The following is a 20,495-nucleotide window of genomic DNA, read 5'->3' as shown; positions in this document are numbered from 1 at the left end:
TATAGATATCATCACAGTCCAGTACGGTGTGGTATCAAGACATTTTTTATTGCACTATCAGGATATTCGATAGTTACCTCTCTATTATATATTGTCACGCAGAGCTGAAACAATTAGTTGACTGACAGAAAATTAATCAGCAACATCTCTGATAATCAATGAATCATTCCAGTCATTTTTCAAGCAAGGATTCTCTGGCTCCAGCTTCTCCAATGTGAGGATTTGCTGCTTTTCTCTTTTTTATACATCTGAGAACTGAATATTTTGTGGGTTTCTGTTGTGACAAAATCGGCAATTGCAGATGTCACCTTGGACTTCAGAAAAGTATAATCATTACTTTTTTTTCACATTTTTCTGATAAAACATCAATCAATAATTTGAATATTGGGCCAATGTACTTCTCTGGCTCTAATTTTATGTGTATTTTCTTTATAGTTACCTTTAAGTATTAAAAATAACCGTCACAGTTTGCTCTTTTAGTGTCCTGATGTCACTTTGGACTTTATATATATGTAAATAAAAATTACTGGCTGACATATCATTATTGACATTTTTTTTATATCATAAGATCGGTATCGGTTATCATCCTGTGAAAATCTCACACTGTTTAAACTTTAACCAAGAAGCATAACCAAGGACCAGTATGAGTACCAAGTTATTTTTTATAACTGTAGATATGTTTTTCTCCCAATATTTTTTCTGTTTTGTAAAAGAATCTAAAACACACATGTGAAACTGTCTAAATACAAGCAGCATCAGAACTAGACCTTCAATAATTAGTCAAATAATCTATTAGTAGATCAAAAGAAATTTAGTTTCCAGCTGTTTCGCTAATAGATGAATCATTTCAGTCATTTTAAGGAAATATGTCAAATATTGGCTGTTTCCAGCTTCCCAAACGGGAGGATTTGCTGCTTTTCTTTATCATTTATGAGCGTAAATGAAGAGCGGTTTTTGGGCTGTTGGTTGGACAAAAGACGTCATTTTGGGCTCTGGGATATTACGAGAATGTTTCATAATTTTTTGACACTTTATAGACTAAACACTTAATAGAGTATTGTCAAAATAATCTGCAGATTAATCAATAGTGAAAATAATCGCTAGTTGCAGCCCTAATTGATCCTTTATCTAAATAAAATAACATTTTGAAATTTGTAAAAGAAACAGTAAAGAAGACTACGATTCTGATCAAGCACTTGATACCAGCTCTTTGGACTTGACTTGGTGCTGTGGACACATTTTGGTCCTCTGGTCATTAAGTTCTGAGGTTTGGTACTCAGCCCACATAGCTGCTACTTTCAAATTGATCCCCAAACCAAAATATCCTTTGTGTCCACTGCTATTAAAAACAGTCATGTAAAATTCTTACAGGACTTACAGGAACACTTAATACTTCAAAGCAATATTTATGTTATGTGCAACAGGTTCATTCACCAAAGTTCCAACAATTATTGAGAAAGAAAGTGCATTAGAAGTGTTTTAACACCTGTTGGTGGTTGTAGGAAGGTGGAGGACTGTTGGTCTTTCCTGAGGAAAGCTCCTCCTGCTGCCCTCGAGGCTCCCCGCCAACCTCACCGTCAGCTTCCTCCTCGTCACCCTCTGATGAGCTGCTGCTGCTGGTAATGTGAGGAGACTGAAACAGCGTCGAACAAAGAAGACTCGATTAGGAAACAGTCAGGGATCACTACACAAAACATTTCCCGAAGCACCAGTAGCCCACTCATAATGAATATCAGATTCATCATCCAGAAACTCGGAAGGGAAATTCACAAATGATGTTGGGCATTTTTTTGAACTTACAGAACTCACCCCGGCCTTTAGTGCCACGTTTTCACCTTCCCCATTGATGTCATTATGGAGGCCATTCACAGCAGCCGTCACAACACTGTTCTCCTCATAACCACTCATAGGGTAGATGTCCCCGAATTTACTGGACAACGGAGGCACTTCATCATCATCACTAATACTAGAACACGACAAGACAGAGATGAGTTGTCAGGTTAAGGGGGGAAGTGAAACTAGGGGAACTTATGAATTATCAGAAGACCTGCGTAATTATGATCCTCTTATAAACACAGAGCTAAAAGTGGCCTGAAAGTGACTGGCTGGCTTACAAAGTGTTGGTGTCCCCCTCAGGCAGAATGAGCCTCGGATGCTGCTGGATAGTGATGGGAGAACTGGAGTTGGAGCCCGACGCCGAGCTGCCGGAGGAGAGGCTGGGAGGGTGCACCTCTGCCAGGTAGTCGCGGGGAGGTTCTCCCTGCAGGGGCAGCTTGATGTGGAGGTCCTCAGCGATGGGAGAGTCCATGATGCCGCACGTCAGGATGTGGGAGAGACTGCAGTCATCACATGTGCACCTGTTGATAAGGGTGGACAAAATGAATGTAGCAATAATTTGATTGATTTCATTTTATTAAGCACATATTAAAAAACATAAAACAATATGAAGAATAACAAGAATATGTCAGGGAGGATAAAAGCCTACAAAGCTTATCATGGGTCTCCCCCAGTTATAAATTGGAGCAACCCAGGGATCTTACACTTTTTTCCACAGTCGGATTCAAGCACTTTTCATGCATTTTCCAGCATCTTACAACCACGATAAATGGCATTAATATACACTTTATATACAGCATATGCTCAAAATGATAAGGCCCTATTTCATTTCTTAGACATGAAGTCAGATGTCATTGTGATATAAGCAACCAAAATCTCGAATGATGCAATACTATAGAGGGGTGACAAATTAAGGAGAAACACAACCAAGTTTCAAGTTTCACAATGCATCACCTGTCTGTAAATAGACTTGCCATCCTATATGACCCGTCTGAGCCGATGTAAAACGATTACTCAAACACTTACTAGACAAATACTACTAATTTCAATTTCACTGACTTCTTGTATGTCCTTCTACTCAGTCAGACAGCAATTTATTATTATTATTAATGTAATTTAAAAAAACAGTTTCAAGCACTTTATCCAAAATATAAGCACTTTTCAAAACATTACATTAAAATTCAAGTGTTTTCAAGGATTTCCAGCACCTGTAACAACCCTGTTAACCATTTTAACATAAACTGTTGGATTTTACAAGTGTTTTTATCTGTTGGTCTTGTCTGTGGCCAGGCTGCAACAACTAATCAGGACAGCGGGGAAAATCAGAGGCATTGGCCAACAAACAGACACCAGCCTATACACCGAACTCATCCTCCGAAAAAAATTACAGGACAGCACCCTTCACCCTCACTTCAAATTCTGTTGCAGCCTCACCTGGGAAATGAGACTTCTACAATAAAAAAGTCAAAACAAGGACAACTCTTTTATTCCTCTAACCACCAGCCTGTGTAACATGTAGTTGTTGAAGCTTACACTTATATTTCAAATTTGGTTTTGCTGATTTGGATTGACTGTATTTACTTGACTTTATTGTTTTATTCTTTCTCGATGTGACCACGTGAGTTTCATTATGATGATTTTGTGGTCTTATTGTGCACGCTACTGTTTTTACTGGAGACTTTATGGTGTCTTTATGTTTGTAGCCCTGGACCAAACAAATTTCCCCACGTGGGAAAATTAAGTTGATGTGAATCTCAATATTGATATATTACGAAGTCTGACATGAGAAAAAGTTAGAGGTTAAACATTAGTTATCAAAAAGGAGATAACAGAGAATAGCCTGATCATGTGTTGTGGTCAAAGAGATAGTCCAGAGATGCAGTACAGGGGAATTTTACCATTTTTTCTGGCCAGAAACTAATAAAAACCATTGGAAAGATGTTTTTTATGTAGTTGGTGTGGACTGAAGTTATGTCAAACAGCTATATTAGGCTCAACTGTAGAGTGTCTATGGGATCAAACAACATAATCATGATCATATTGATATCCAAAAATTAAGCGAAACTAAACAAGTCAACTGGGGGGGGGGGCAGCGTCGGCGTTCCCCAAGCTTTGTCTGAGGGGAGGCCCACTGTCTCAGACTTTGAAAACCCCTTATCTAGAGTCACATAATTTTTTTATTGTTTCGTTCAACAGAATCTTTTAAGATCTCATGGTTAATGAGAGCTACTATATCTCAAAATTTGATTTCTTGTCAAAACACAATTACACAGACAATGACGCTTAAGAAGTAAAACCAAAAGTGCTGTATTTTAAGTATTTATAACTTTGATGTTCCGTCCAACAATTATCCAGTTTCCACTGAGACCGAAGGTTGTACTTTCCCAAAAGTGCTGAATTTTTTTTTTTTTTTCACTGATAAAAACTATTGTTTTTATATCGGCCTTTAAAAATCCATCATCGGTCAACCTTTGCTTAAAGCTGACAGTGGGCATACCTTTGGATAATTATTGTCATAAGGATTACCCATCCAACCCTACACATACAACACAAAAGGAAAATATAAAATGAGGCAAGAGCATAACATTTAGGATGGCAGCAACTCCCTGACAACTCAAAGTTAGAATCATGAGAAAATCATAACAAACCTGTTAATAGATTAAAAGGTTCATGGGAATAAATATTCTTTCATTTGTCAGTAAAAGCAGTTTCAAAAGTCAAAATGTCATCACATCCCAGGCCAAAAAATGACAGACCAGTGAATCCTGGAGACTCACCTTCTTCTATAATTGCAGTTTGGACAGTCTGGAATACTCAGACGAGATGAGAGCATTCTCATAGTGTCTGTGAAGTTGTTATCTCCGGTGGGGGACTTCTTACTGTTGGGTAACTACAAAGAGAACAGAATAATTAAAGAAACTGCTCTGAGGCACAGAAATGCACATTTAATCTGCCACGATAGCTCCATAATCTTGTTGTGTACCTGTTCTTCTATAAATCTCCTCTGCTTAAAGAACTCCCAGTCCTCCTTCAGCATTCGCTGCTTCGTCTTCAAAGTCTGGAAATGGGCAGATGATGACAAGAACACCAACTTTCATAAATGAAAGAAATTCAAAGATGAAAGAGATGGCTGTGTTTAGATATAATTTTTGAATCTCTTACGTTTTTGCTAATCAAGGACTTGTGTGGCTCTGTTCTTTGGTTGGTGAGACTCTGACCCTCCACCTTAAAAAGCAGCTGCAAAAGAGTCACATCCTTATAGCTTTGTCAAGTACAACCTTTTTATAGAAGCACCGTTATTTTCTGGGGCAAAGTGTGTTTATTTTGTGTCCTGGTTGTGTGTACCTGTTCATCTACATAGTCATCAATCCTCTTCTCACACTCCTGCCATTCAGCAGCCACCGACGCCATCTCCTGCTGCAGCTGCTGGTAGCTTTCTAACAAGGTCCTGTACATATCTTCATTGTATGAATCATGGGAGGCTGTGCCATGTCTTAAAACAAGGAAGCCGAATAAGACACAAATTATTAAATAAACATGATGTACGGTTTAAGAAAGAGATTTGGAGAATTTATGCTCATTAGAAACTTTTACACAATGAGTGTGAAACACTAGTCTGACTCAGGTTTGAAGTAGCAAATTAAAGAGATAGTTCAGATAATTAGATGTGGGGTTGTATGAGGTACTTATCGAGAGTCAGTGTGTTACCTACAGTAGATACCAGGTCAGCATGCCCCTATTTTAGAAGCAGAAAGGGGCACCAGTGCAAAAGCTAAGGAAAGTAAAGTTGTGAACAGGGTCAGCAACAAAACATACCACTTAAAAATTAAAAAACAAACAATATCAGTTTAAAGGTACACCATATTTAGGATATTTTCACCACTTTACTTTTCTCTCCGAACTCCAAACTAGTCATTTTGCCTTGCCGAACACAGGAGTTGCTGGTGTACCACTGCCTCGATCTGTTAGTTTGTTTTTCGTTATTGGTTGACTGTGGTGTTTTAAAATGATAGTTTGGATTTACTATCGTCACAAAAACAAACCAAGAGATCGAGGCAGCCATAGATCAGCAGCTCCAGAGTTCTCAGAGGTAAAATTACTGATTTCACCTGTGGACTTTGGTTGGATCGGCTGTCTGAGGGCAGAGTAAAGCAATGAAAATATTCTAAATATAGTGCACACTTAAATTAATTTCTTTTATATAGACCTTTTCTAAGGCTAAAATACCTTTTATTATCCCCTCCATCTGCAGCATCCACCACCTACTGCAGGTAATACACTGACTATCTATATGTACCTCAAACATAAGTGTTATTGATGGATAAGTACCTCATCATAACATTTTTTTAAACCAGTAAAACTATATCTTACTTCAGCTGTGCAACCAGTGCAGGTAAACTGCTGTGCAAGATCGGTTCAGAGAACACCAGATTCTCAAAAAGGTGCTTGTTGTGCAGCTCCCACGTCACCTGGAATTTCTGGAGGTGCTCATTCTCCTGAGAAAACAAAACGTTCAAATCTTAATTGAAGCAAATACAGTAAAACAGGCTGTGAACTGCCTTTGAGGGCCCCTGCAGGACAGCCAAGACAGTCTCTCTCTCTGTGGGTAAACTGACCAGGGTGAGCAGGAAGCTGCTGATGGTGCGTGCAGCTTGACAGAGGGCGCTGTACTCCTCTAGCAGCAGGGAGATGAATTGATAGGCCTGAGGAGGACCCTGCGCTGCAGCCACGGTCCCCGCCGGTCCTGTAGTCTTGGGACCTGTAGATAGGTGCTTCAGTAGCCGCACCTTCATTTCCAAGACGTATTCGCGGGCCTGCTGCTCCAACCGCTGATACAGCTGGTAGGGATCCTTCTCACAGAGTCTACGGAGGAAAATAAAAGGATAAATATTAACAGTACTTAAAAACTGAGACTGGAAAGCAGACTCAACCCTGCTGTGTAAAGGAGCATTATAGGAGCATAATTTGAAGTGGTTATTTGAGGTACTCAGTCCTCACCAACACCAAGAGAGTGGAGCACATTACACCAGTGCTTAAGTCACTGCACTGGCTTCCTGTGTGTCAAAGGATAGACTTTAAAATCTTGTTACTTGTCTATAAAGCACTAAATGGTCTTGGGCCTAAATACATCTCTGATTTGAAGCAGCCTTTAGTTTCTATGCTCCCCACCTGTGGAACAAACTTCCAGAATACCCGAGGTCGGCTGAAACCGTCGGCTCATTTAAATCAGGGCTTAAAACACAACTGTTTACTGCAGCTTACCAGTGAAGTCGATATGCAACTTATTGTTAGGATAATCTGTAGCTATTGTTCTTATATTTGTCTGCTGTTGCTTTATGTTTGCTTTTTAAATGCAAATTCTGTCATGTTTTTAACGATTTATTGTCTTACTTTTTTGCTGTTGTCTTAATGACCTCAAATGTAATTTTAATGTTCCTTTCATGTTTTATTTTAATGTATTTCTAAGTTCTTGTAAAGCACCTTGAATTGCCTTGTGTCTGAATGGTGCTATATAAATAAAGTTGCCTTTGACTTTAGAGTTGGCAACAAAAGGTATTTTAGCCACCAAAAATCAATTACAGTTAAAGTGTAGAATATTTTCACTGCTTTTCTTTGCTGTCAGACAGCCTTTTCTGATGGGAACCATAGCTATATGAGACAAATATTACTCATCAAACCAAGTATTACTCACAGAACACAGGAGTTACTGGTTAAACACTGCCATCACTAAGGAAGCTTGTGTTATTCGATAAGTACCCCTTCTAATAATCAGAACTATCCCTTTAAAATTAAGAAAATCATTTTGCAAACCAGAATTTTTGAACTGTATCTGTATAACTGATCTTCAGTGCCTTGTGCCCTCATTTTGAACCTAATTTACATAATATTCATGTGCTCATGTAGGTGTTGTGTTTGTATTTTAACTTATCCAGCTGCTATGAAAATTTAATTTCCCTCAAGTAAGGAAAGTTTACTATCTATCTATAATAATGAGCGCAACTGAAATGAAACTTTTGGAAATTCCTCCCAATGACATTCCTACCATATAACACAGGTTTTCTGTCTTTAATCTCTCGTTGGTCTAGAGTTTAAAAAGTTCCCTCAGTGAGTCATGGCACAGATCCTGTTTCAACAGGAAAGATAACATATCGAGGAAAAAAAGATGTCAATTTATGGGGGTTTTACTCTGATTGCTTTTCGGCTTTCTTCCTGTATCCACAGAGGCTTTTGAAGTTCAAGAGAGACCCCTAGTGGACAAACACCATGAAAAGAGAAATAAGTCAAAGTGGTTATACCTATCGACCAGCTCCTTCATGCCCTCCTTGTCTCTCTCGAGGGGCTGGTCGTGGTCGTCTGCTAGTGGTGTTCCTGTCTGACGGTAGATGCAGCGCACCAGGTATCGAACCTCCGACCAGTGGTTCTGCAGCTGCTGCGACTCCCTCTCTGACTCAGCAGAGATCTCCCTGTCATCCAGGACACACAAATTCATAAAGATCACATCAACTTTAAAACGCAAAGTTTAAATAGTGAATTTTACTTCAGCGGTATTCACTCTGAACTGACCGTCTCTCATTGCAGGCTTCACAGCTGCAGACTGTATCAGCAGGCATCGGTGCGGTGAGGTCCGGGGCAGGGAGCATGGGTAGTGTAGGCACAGCAGTGGTCAGTCTGTCCCCTGTGGCTGCCTCCTGGCCCAGGTTTCCGTTACCCACAGGCATGTGCAAAAGGAAGTCTTGACTCTGTAGGAAATATAAAAAACAACAGACTAAGATACACAACAATTTTTAGGTTTTCCTCAAAATGCAACTGGGACAAAGTTTGAAAGACAGTCATCAATTACTGTGTCACAAACATTTATTTTTATCATGTTTTGATGTCTTAAATCCAAAATATACTGAAATAATGCATCATACAACCAGCAAACATTCAGCAAGTCAACAGGAATGAACAATAAGGATAAAATAAAGCATATAATCAAGGTAACACAGACATAAACCTGCAAGCGGAGCAAGCTGCTGCTGCTAGCACTGCTAACGTTAGCCACACTGTGTGGCATGCTGGCAGCTAATGTTAGCTCGGGGTTGTTTATCCACAGACACTGTCATCCTCTTCAGTCTGAAAAGGTGAAGCATTCACTGAGTCATCGTCATGTTTTGTACGTTAATATGTTAGGTTTGTATTGTACAGCGCAAAGTAGCGCACATTTCAGTAGCATTTCAGTAGCATCAAGTACGATTTGCCGATTGTTGTGATTAATGGCTTCAAATGGCTCTTAATACACAGTATTTTTTCAGACAGTGTTTAACATTATAAATTAATAAATTTTGCTCAATTTTAACTGTTTTCTATGTGTTTTCTTACTGTTAGACTAGTCGATCAGTCTAAACTAAATTCTGCATTTAATCGACAGGGAAATTAGTTTCCAGGAAAATCCCTAGTGTCTACATGTACCAGTAAAATGTTTTAATGCCACCTGCCAAAATAAAACTAAACATCAAAAGGAAAATATGGGCGTACTTTTCTGCCTAAATAGGTATACTGTCAGTTCAAAATTATAAGTAAGACAAAATGAAAATAACTGGTTGAATTAAAGAATGTTTGTCTAAACGTGTTTATTATAAAAAAAAAAAAATCCTAAAAGACCATAACAGGATAACAGAAGCATTTGATTTCTCTTGTGTTTGGAGTGAATTTCAAACCATCTTTTGACCACCGTTACAGCATCCAATTAATACATTTTAAGATCTTCCCAAACATAAATTTAAGGCTATTTAATACATTTGAATAAGGTTGGGCATGTCTGCCTAATTAGCATAATAATGATGTCCATAGTGAAACATCGCACTTCATCATTTTTATAAACTTTGTTTTACACTTCTTATATGTATGTATCTGGATATTAATTCCAATTACTGTAAATACATATTATAAATTATAAATTGGGCAGTACTTTATTCAAAATATCATCTTGCTCCTGATTTATTAAAGTAAAAACAGCATAAAACCATCTTTCATTTTTGCACACTCTGGCCGACACTCCTAAAATACATTCATCAGTTCTTTGGCACGATGGTACAGACTGATTGCTGACAGATATTGCAATGAAAGATAGCATCATCCATCGGCCCAACTCTACTTTTTACGGCATTTTTTTACTAAATATGATTTTAAGACATGTTAATACTTTTTGGAGGACCTGTAGCCACCCTGATAATACAAATGCGGATCAGTATTCAGGAGTAATATATGCGACTTCTGTTATTAACCAGTTCCTTGACTGAAGAGCTAACGTCTTCAGAAATGGCTCGTCACGAGTGAATAATATCTTCATAAAGACAGAACTGTGGGCTTCAGAGTTCTGGACATTGTTATACTTCAGCAATAAGTTTCTCCTTGTTCACTGTGGCAGCTACAAGGCCGAGAAAGAAGACGCACTATGAGGCGACAACAGAAGAAGTCCAGGTGCTCAGACCAACGCATCTAGCACCCATTTAAGAATTCATTTAACGGAAACGATGCCAACCACATGTCCACACAACAGGAATGGCATGGGATAAGAGTTTCCTTACTTAAATCACATGTTGGGAGTTTTGAGGTTAGCAGTTGGTCACAAACCTCTGAGACTAAGATAGGAGCCTCGCTGGTTTTTGATCCAACCATTGCCAAGTTATTGGAGCTATAATTGAGTGTTAAATCTCTGTTCATGCAAACTTTGTGCAGCTGCTTCACAGTGAAATCTTTCCAGTGGTTTGGCTCTGTTTACTTCATGGTCATGATATCATGAGTCAGCATAGTACCTCACTGCTGTGAGGATGCATTGGAACAATACATTTATGAGGAAGCCAAACCCAAGCTAAACAGCCAAGGCACCCACACCCACAACTGAGGAAACTCAAACCCCCTGACGTACCCGACAAGCCTCAGAAGCCTGATCAATAGCACATGTGACAGTTACACGTACTTGAAATACTGCTTGTGTTAATTTGGATTGTGATTCTGGGTTTATGGGTGGGTCCATCATTTTGGGGTGGTTTTTGAAGTTTTTATATCATTCTGTATTTTCACAGTAGACGTCCTTATGTATTGAAATCCAAATATTCAAAGCTTGGTCAAAGTGTGTACGTCTCCAACACATGGACTTTATTTGGGTAGGCCACCCAGGTATATTAACGGCTGCCCAAATATATTTGACAACGCTTTTAGAATTTTTGTTTTTTATCCACCCGAGAGAATGACGGCATCCACAATCGATCTGTTGACAATATCCCCTCACTCTACCCCCCCTTTACCTGTTCGCTCTGCTATGCAAGAAGGGTCTAATGACAATTGCACATGTTCTGCACAGAAACAGAGAGATAGGCGCTCTCTGGTATTACGTCCCTCCAGTAAATGCAATAAATGTGGTCCGACCTCTCCTGTTTTATACATGCCCACTTAGGCTGTTGTTTTGAAAAAGCTTAAAATATGCTAGTGGCTGACATATTTGATGTATTCACCTGGTAGAATTTGAAAATTCACAAGCCTTTTGGCCAGCGGACAAAAAAGTTCATTTTGAATCCCTCTTATAAGACCTGGTTGGTGCAGACGTTATTCTGTACCACGTTGGTTTTGATCGTCTCAAAAGGCTTCATCATCATCTGCCGATGTGAAAACAGAATCGCCGATGGAAAAATACAAAACGTGAGTTGTGTTTTTTGGGCGTCTGCCCTACACTGAAAGTCAACAGATCAGAAACATAGACGGGAAGAGAAACAGAAAGAGGCGGGGCAAGCTAGTGCGTGTGCCGTAACAGACCAAAGGTGAAAAGGTGTGTGTTTATGGGGAAATCCAAACTGAGGGGAAAAGCAAGTTGAGCAATTTAAAAAAGGTGGGAAATTAAGTACAATTAAAACTATGAAATAAGAAATCACCTACTAGAAATAAGGTAATTATAAAATCCAAGCGCAAGATCCTTGTACCCCCCACCCCCAGCGCACGCACGCACACACACACACACACACACACACACACACACACACACACACACACTTCAGTGTTTTTCTGTTGAATGTCCTAATCCAACGGTTAACTGATGATTCAGGATATTCTGATAATTCATAGACATGTCATCAATGTGCAAACAGAAAAATGAGACAGAATTCAGCTCTGTGTCAAAACGATAATTATAGTTCCCAGAGATGACTGCACTTTATTTACTTGAGGCTCAGGTCACATACCCAAAATGTAGCTACAGCACAGCACAGTAAAGTGGCAGCAGAAATATGGAAATATTGACAATTGGCTTTAGACTTTAACATGAATGATGGAATATGAAACTACTGCTTTACTTTTCTATACAACAAAGAACTGTTTTTCTCACTCACTGTTTTTCACCAGGCATGTAAATTAACAATTTGCTATTAAAGAAAATAAAGTTCTCCTCCTTTTTAAATCCAACACGCAGTAAAGAACTGTTATAAGCTTTATTAAATACAACCAATAATCAAACCCTTATAAACACAAGCCAGAGGAAGAAAAGTGACTTTGTATTCCAGTGAAAAAAAAACAGTGTTGAATCACAAGATTTTTCCACTTTTAAGTTGGTGTTATCCTTACAAAGACACAAGCTCAGCACATAGCCAAGGCGTAACATAAAGAAGCTCTTTATATGAAGAGGCATTAGTCTGAGACATGATGGCATTTCACAACACAGGCCTGAGAGGATATTTACAGTCACACTCTGACGTGTAATGGTAGTACAACGTCTACAGAGACTAATCTTTGTGTACTGTATTTCATCCACTGCATTGTTACTTCTTTTAAAAACCTGACAGAATTTGCATATTTTTGACCTAGATACTATTTTTCAGTGATAGCTCAAAGTGAACCCAACTCAAAATATTAAATGATAGTATGCCCTTTATAAGATTTTTTTTTTTTTTTACAGCAGCAGCTGTTGTTTCTGGTTGCTCCATCTGTTCTAGCTTTTCTGGCAGAGGCGAACACAAGAGCTACACCATCCACTGAAAGACTGACCACAGCTGTCTGAGCTAAACTGCAGATATGTAGTGTCTGTGCTGAGACAGATATGGTGTCAAAGCAGCAGAATCTTGCAAAGAACTGGAGGATTAACAGCCCTTTCACTACAACCACAAACATTTGCCTTCAGCACCCTTAATCCACGTCTTTAAAACGCTTTATACGCAGGTGACTTACCCCCAACGACTGCTCCAGAGTAGTGTGTCGGTCCTCCTTCTCCACTGTGCGCCTGCAGTCAGAGCACACCCACAGAGGCAGCTGGAGGGCACTGGGTGTCTTGTTGGGCTGTGACGTACCGTTCTGGCCCGTGATCCCTGCCTCTGAAGGCACGGCACCGTCTTTACGCTCGCATCGGCATAAGAGGCAGCGATCACCAGCCGTGTAGGGAGCCCGCTGGTTCAAGCCAAACGTGAATGGGGTCTGTGATGGGTAAGTTAGCGAGAGGAAGCAAAGAGAGAAAAATATTGTCGATCAGTGTTTTCCAAAGTCAAAGATGATGTCCTCAAATGTCTTGTTTTGTCTATAACCCAAAGACATTCGTCAGGGTTTGGTGTTTGGATGAATTTATCAGCCATCACCGGTTGTCTTTTTTTGGGGTGATTCTTGTAGCTTTATTTTAGTGGCACAGTACCCACCCACTGAGCCAGAGGATGAGTGAGAGGAAAACAGGCTGCAGAGCCAGAATATTTTTATGTCTAACGCAGTGAATTAAGGGTTTATTTCAACCAAACCAGAGTTGGTGATTGTTGGAGCAGTGGAAAGACTAATCAAGACAGATTTGGTTAGTTTTATTTTGTTTCTGTCTGTTGAGTTAAAATGAAATGAGTTTTACAAGAGTTAACAAGGCAATTAAAGCGCATCTTAGTTTGGTAAAAGAGAGAAACTTGAATTCAGAAGGTCGTACGGGTGTATTTTCAGTTTAATAAGGAAAACAGACGTAAGAATGTTTCATTTATTGACACTTAAGTTTATTTTGTTTATTTATTGGACATAGTGAATGGACATACAGAAATTAACTTGTGATGTTCGCACACAGTTTACTGTCACACAGGAGTAAAGAAAGCTGAAAATATCTACATTTTAGAAGAGGGAATCAGAGAATTCTGACCTTTGCTTCTTAAAATGGATCATCAAAATAGTTGCCAATTAATTTAATAGTTGACAGCTACTTGATCAATTGCTACAGCTCTAAAATAATATACTGTAAGTTACACAGTCACTGTGTTTACTGTTCAAATAACCATTTAACAGGCCAATTTGAAAGTGGGTCTTTTCAGTTATTTCAGAAAGGGTGGATCAATCTATACCAGTCAATACGTACTGTCAAACTAAACCTTTTGCTTATAACATTTTTTCATAGTATTTTTTTTTTTTAACTTAAGTTGATTCATTTATGAGCAAAAGTTTGTCCACATTGACCTCACAATTGACCAGTCTGCCTTACTGTATTTGTGCTATACATTAAGTCAAGTCACACTCCAGTCCTTTGGAACCCATTGCACTCTGGGTACACCAGCTGTCTAATCTGCCCCTCTGGACTCCATTAAAACATTGGAACCTTTTCTTAATGCGCGGCCCTGTCAGTGAGTGAACCACAGAGTGGCACAGACACATAATTAGCAGCCAGAAGTTTCAATTCATGATGTCCACATTGGCAGTGTTTGTCAGGGAGCAAAATGGCTTTTGGGATTTTAAAAAGAAGGTTGCTTTCCATCCGTTTCAGCAACATTTTATAGGTGTATCAGTAGTCTGCAGCAGACTCTGAATCTGTGGATGCTTTGGGTTACTCAGCTTCACCCACTGACTACACTAAAAATCAGAACAGTAAACCAACATTTTTTTTTTCATTTTCTTAGCCTGTATATTTTGTATTAGGTCATATGGAGCGTAACAACTAAAATAGTTTATGGACTGATTCAATATACAGTTGGATGATATGCAAAAAAAGATAATCTTCTGATTATTTTCACAGATATTAAAATACAAGACATAATTTTAGTGGGAATAGTAATTTTTGCATTTCATTTTCACTAAAGAATAAAAAAGACAGAAATGATGATGCATGCTTCCTTACATTCTTACATCATTTATAATGCTATGTTATGACACATTTTACCTTCACCAAAAACTAAACCTTCTGCAATTTGGATCTTGCGCTCCACCATATACTGATTTTCAATAATAATTCAATTAATTGTTCAGCAGTAATTCAATAAAATTCGATTATGTGTCTATCAAATACATTTTTGATCCAACAAAAAAATGCACTACCCAACAATGTTCCACACATTTCTAATTTCAATTTATTATGACATCAATTTTATAAAAGTACTACTGTATATTTTAGCAATCAAACAGTTAAGTTTTGCCCGACCCATTTAAAGTCATTTCTTATCAGTGTAACACAAACAGTGTTTATAAGATAACAAAAACAAGCAGGTGTGGTGACAAAAATATAAGGTAGTATCACGAGCCACAGTATGTATTTTAAACAAGCTTTAGGTGGATTATTTGATTCAGTGTGTGTCTTGTTCTGAACAATACGGACAAAAACATTGTTACAGCCCCATTGATTACTCACATTCATGTACAGGGCAACAGGGCAACATGTTCAGCAATGAACATATTGATATTTTTGTAACTTCTAATCAAACCGGTTTAATTTGGAAGGACCATTTTGGCATTTTGACAAGATCTATAGAGATTTCAGTGGGACATTATAGGCATAGTTCCTCACTATCATCCAAATGATTTTATTTGAATGGATGCCTTCCTGCAAACATTCAAATAAAACTCATTTGGATATGTCATCATAAACCGTCCTGATGATGAGATATGCAGTTCAGCTGGTTGTCTATGTCTGTACATCATTCGAATAGGACTAATACATACATATATATACATACATACATACATATATATATATATATACATACATATACATATATATATATATATATATATATATATATATATATATATATATATATATATATATATATATATATATATATGTATGTATATGTATACAAATGAGTTTTATTTGAATGTTTGCAGGAATATATATAGGACAGAAAGCTGCAAGTCATTTAAGTAATCAACACCACAACATTGCCATCACAAAAAAAAAAAGGCACAAGTGCTGTTACAACTGATCCCTCATTGCAGGCAGTTACACTATGATAACACTGAATTCAGATGTTGGAGCATCTTGATATCCTGCCGAGCTCACAACTGCGTTCAGAGCATGTCACATCAGAATTGATTATGCTTTGTACTTGTGACCGTTTAATTGCCTTTACTTTAATGAGTAAAGAGGATAAAACACAGACCAAATTAAGCCATCTTGTAGTGTACTTCCACTTTTAGTGTGTCTAAAGTTCTGGCATTAATGTGTAAATTATGTTTGGCAACTGGGACATGGCTTTGGAGCTTGCAGTGACCTTAGATGAACTTCTGAAACTCTTGATGTATATTTACCTGAAGGACTCCGGAGAAGTCGGCGTTCACTGGTCCTTCCGTAAACTGTGGTGTTACACTGTTGTTCACTTTGACCTGAGGGATACAAACAACTCAGTATTTACATAGGACTGACCACTTATGCACTTTGTCAATTACAGTTAGCAAAACTTAAATCAAGACAGTCTGTACAGAGATCAGCATTAACTTTTTAAAGTGCCAGGATGTCAACCCGCATCAGCTTTTGGCTGCCGAAACTGAAAGTATGATTGTCATCAGAATAAGTGTGAATAAATGCATCAATGCATGTGCAACACTGTCTGGTTCCAGTACCAACTGTAAGAGCAATATGTGAATATCACTAACGCAACAAAAATTATATATTTATTTATTTTGGGGTGCAGATTTTGCTGCTTGCTGCGTTTCTTATATTAAAAAGTGAGTAGTGCCACTTATGGCAACCAAAGTCCAACAACACTGGCAATGGTTTCTGTCGAGCCGTGCTATAAGAATGAATCGTCTGTCATCTAGATTGATAATTTTGTTTAAGAATTCTGGCTGATTGACTTGATGAGTGGAGGAATCATATCATCACATTTCAATTCTTATGACATCAAGTAGAGATTTGTATTTTCTGAGTTTCTGAGCCGTGTGTGTGGTGAACATTCAAGGCAGAAAATTGCTAAGCAAACTGTCAGGCTTGCCCAGGCTAGGCAGGTGAACTACTATATAAACATGGTGTGTGTGCATGACTAATGTTTGAGATTTAAGAGTCAGCTAATCCAAATTACAATAACACATTTTTCAAACTTGCTCTTTGTAATATTAGGGTGAGAAATTCACTTTCCAACATTTATCAACCACTGATAACTGTTCAAATTCACCTGCCACGCAACTGTAAATCATTATTTTTTTGTCTGAAACCTGCAAGCCACTTTCATATAATTTCCATCCGCAAGTTATATATGTAATTTAGGTTTTGTTTGCTCCTTTGGCAACTTGCTTTAAAGTTGACTGATTAATAATGCCTTGTTACCTCATTATAATAACTAGTAAACAAATACTGTGACCACTCATTACCTAATCTGTAAGCATTTAGTTTGGTTTAGGACAAATGTTCATGTCAAAATAATGTTTTTGATGGCAGTCACTTCAAATATAGCTAAATGCAGACAGAAAGCTGCATTTTAGCCATCAGCACTATACAACACTATACTGGGACTGATCTGATCCAATTTCAGTACTGAGTGCCAATACTGGTGTAATTCACTCACTGGATGTTGGACTGGTGTCACGAATACAGATTCCATAGCCTGATATTTTTATAAATTGTGAATATATGATAATAAAGTTATAAGCCCATAGCCAAAATAAAATTTCAGTGGTAAAATTCCCCACTTGCCACTATTAATATGTAGTTTATGCTTTGTTTGCTCTTTTGGAAAATTGTGTAAAACTAACATTCATAAAATGTCTTTTGGGCTCAAGATTTATATATAAACATAATGGACAGACGGCTGTCTTAAAACTACAGCAATTTAATGCCTTGTCACCTTATTAGATAAACCAATCAGTCTAAATCTGTTATTTTCTAATGATAAACAAAAAGATGATGTGCAAGATTTCTCTGCACAAAGCTATCACAACATCCAAGGAAGAAGGTTATTTATTTGTTGGGATGTTGGCTGTTTGTTCATATAGAAAGAACACACACACATTTACTGAGTTCAAGTCCTTGATTATCTTTATAGCAGGGTGGGAAATTCACTTTCTAAAAGGCAGACATCAGCCAGCCACTGACAGATATATGTTCAAATTCATCAGCCACTCAATAGTAAATTCTGAGTCTGCAATCTACCAAACACTTTCATATTTTACCAGAATTTGGCTGGTGGTAATTTCCTACTCTACAGTTTCAACACATTAAATATACACGGAAAAACAGAGGAGACAAATTTCACTGTTATGCAGGACTATTATACAATCATAGGAAAACATATATTTGAGATTTTGTGACCCAGAAGCTAACTAACTATCTGTGAGTTGAACTGTTAAACGTAAGTCAGTAAGAAAGAAACTTGCTAGCATCATATGATGTCAGTGTAAGTTATTAGTTTAATACACAGAGGCGTATAACTAATCAGCCTTGGATAACATGAGTTAGTTGGGTAGCTTAGTCAATTTTCTGGCAAATACAACCAAAGTAAACTCCGACAAACATTTAATAAACAAGAAAAGTGGAAGGTCAGCTTGTAAAAACACATCAAGGCCCGACGAGCTGAAGTTGTTGGTACTCTTCACTGTTAGCATTAGCTAGCATTTATGTTTATCTGTGTAATAGCACTCTGTAGCCAACAGTGTTTAACCTAACACTACTCCTGAATAATCTTGGCTTGACCAATGTAATCTCCAGCTACCTGGGATGTATTGGCACAAAATACTGCTTCGTGGTGTCTAAGTTGTTGTGGATTCAGCTGCGATCTCTTAACTTAAGCTAACGATGGTAACAGGGCATAAGTAGCCTAATGTTTACGGCAGTTTGATACAACATAACACAGCAAGGCCAGTTTAACCACACGACTATATGATATGCTAGCTGGCACAGTGTTTCACAAAGCACAACAACAAGCAGTGGCAGTTATTAAGCCAGTTAATTTCTAGCTACGTTGCATGGGTTAGTTAGCTAGCTGCTTTCCTCGCATCAGTGTCGGGCCCAAATCAGATTTGTGTCGTTGATAACGCTGCTAGCTAGTCGCCCCCGTTTTGACATCCACCGGTTCACGCTGTGTGACACTCTTACCTCTCCGTTTATGCCCGTGATGGACCCCATATTCCCGTTGCCTGTGCTGCCAGGTGTTAAAAAGCTGACGACAGAGGCAGGTGTTGCTGTTCCCGCACAGCCCAGGGCCGAGGCAACCCCGGCCTTGCCACCGCTGGTATTGCAGACAGCACTGCAGCTACTGCCACCGCCCCGCTTGTTCTTCCTGCGTTTAGCCCCTCGTTTAGCATCGGTTGGACTCATTATTTTCCACGAAAGAAGCGAGACAACTTGCCGTCCAGACTTGGCAGGGTCTCAAGTGGAATGCCGGGCGCAATCACTCAGGTATAAATCCGGGATAGCGATTTAGAGACTCCCAAAACGACAGACACTCAGTTCCATCAAAGTGCAAGCCGACTTCATAGATTCCAATATGGCCTCTAGCTGGACTGCCTCAGCCAAGATTCAGCTTGCGTTGCAACGCAACTGTGCGTCGCCCCTCCTGGGGATTATGGGAAATTGAGTTTGTTCTGTAAAATCCCATTGTAGCAAGACGCAGGGAAATAAAGTTGTTGTAGTTGAAATAAACATAACAACGAAGGCTAGATCAACACGTAAAATTTGTCCGCTTGTAAAAAGATATCGTAATAACTAGGGCTGGGCAATATATCGCTATAATATCGATATTACATTGATATCACAATATGAGGAGAGATATTGTCGTAGACTTTGGATATTGTTACAGCAAAACAGCCCTGTTTTCATCTTTGTGACAATGCATTTTCGAGCTAAACCAAGAAGGTTTTTAATGAGTGTATTTAGCTTAAGTTGTAGAATTATTTTCTGAGCCCATAAAGGAAAGGGTTCTTGCTGGACAGGAATGGTGCAAAATGTAATTTGGGAAGTAACTGGTATCTAAAGCTAATGTAGAGTAAATGTATAAAGTTGCATAAAATATAAAAACTAAAGTAAAGTACAAATGCCTTGAAATTGTACTTAAGTACAGTACTTGAGTAAATGTACTTCATTGCATCCCACCACTGCAAGCTACAGTGAGAATGTTGTAGCTGAGACGAACTAGTACATTAGTCTAATATTGTTGTGTTCATACCTAAAAAAATGTCTAAATATACTTAAGTGGTCAGCAAAAATAATTGTATAGTCTTATCTTCATCTTTTTGGTGCCCCTAATCATGGTAATCTGTGAAATTGTGTTTTGAATGGGTGGCTATTCAAAATTTGAAAAGCTGACTTGACTTTGAATGTATGAGGGCTTGGAAATTTTCACTGGAAGTATATGACGGTCATTACCATGCTCCCATAAGTTGTTGCAGCAAATTTGTGGGTTCTTGCCATTTATTAAGTTGTCAAGGAACACCATAAAAAATAATGCTGCTATTTGGTATCAAAAACCTTTGACATT

General features: G+C 38.4%; 1 protein-coding gene across 5 annotated transcripts in view; it reads right to left on the bottom strand.

The window, feature by feature from the left end:
* The window catches only part of fam193a (family with sequence similarity 193 member A), a 29,810-nt gene extending 10,291 nt beyond the window's left edge, over positions 1–19,519 (bottom strand). For 3 of the 5 annotated variants that reach the window (XM_084715014.1, XM_084715016.1, XM_084715018.1), the window contains exons 1-14: positions 19,115–19,519; positions 16,336–16,410; positions 13,033–13,275; positions 8,401–8,576; positions 8,133–8,300; positions 6,453–6,699; positions 6,208–6,332; positions 5,182–5,329; positions 4,999–5,073; positions 4,820–4,894; positions 4,614–4,726; positions 2,115–2,357; positions 1,801–1,966; positions 1,487–1,633 (exon numbers count right to left, since the gene is read on the bottom strand). In XM_084715014.1, coding sequence (XP_084571140.1) covers positions 1,487–1,633; positions 1,801–1,966; positions 2,115–2,357; positions 4,614–4,726; positions 4,820–4,894; positions 4,999–5,073; positions 5,182–5,329; positions 6,208–6,332; positions 6,453–6,699; positions 8,133–8,300; positions 8,401–8,576; positions 13,033–13,275; positions 16,336–16,410; positions 19,115–19,336 — 2,223 coding nt within the window. In that variant the 5' untranslated portion in view covers positions 19,337–19,519. The remainder of the gene's footprint in view (positions 1–1,486; positions 1,634–1,800; positions 1,967–2,114; positions 2,358–4,613; positions 4,727–4,819; positions 4,895–4,998; positions 5,074–5,181; positions 5,330–6,207; positions 6,333–6,452; positions 6,700–8,132; positions 8,301–8,400; positions 8,577–13,032; positions 13,276–16,335; positions 16,411–19,114) is intronic. The other 2 variants (XM_084715015.1, XM_084715017.1) reach the window with 1 other exon arrangement.
* Positions 19,520–20,495: the final 976 nt, after the last annotated feature.

The sequence above is a fragment of the Lutjanus erythropterus genome, chromosome 3 (genome assembly GCF_056507025.1).
Source record: "Lutjanus erythropterus isolate fLutEry1 chromosome 3, fLutEry1.hap2, whole genome shotgun sequence".
NCBI classification, from domain to species: domain Eukaryota; kingdom Metazoa; phylum Chordata; class Actinopteri; order Lutjaniformes; family Lutjanidae; genus Lutjanus; species Lutjanus erythropterus.
This window is presented reverse-complemented; position numbering and strand designations above follow the sequence as displayed.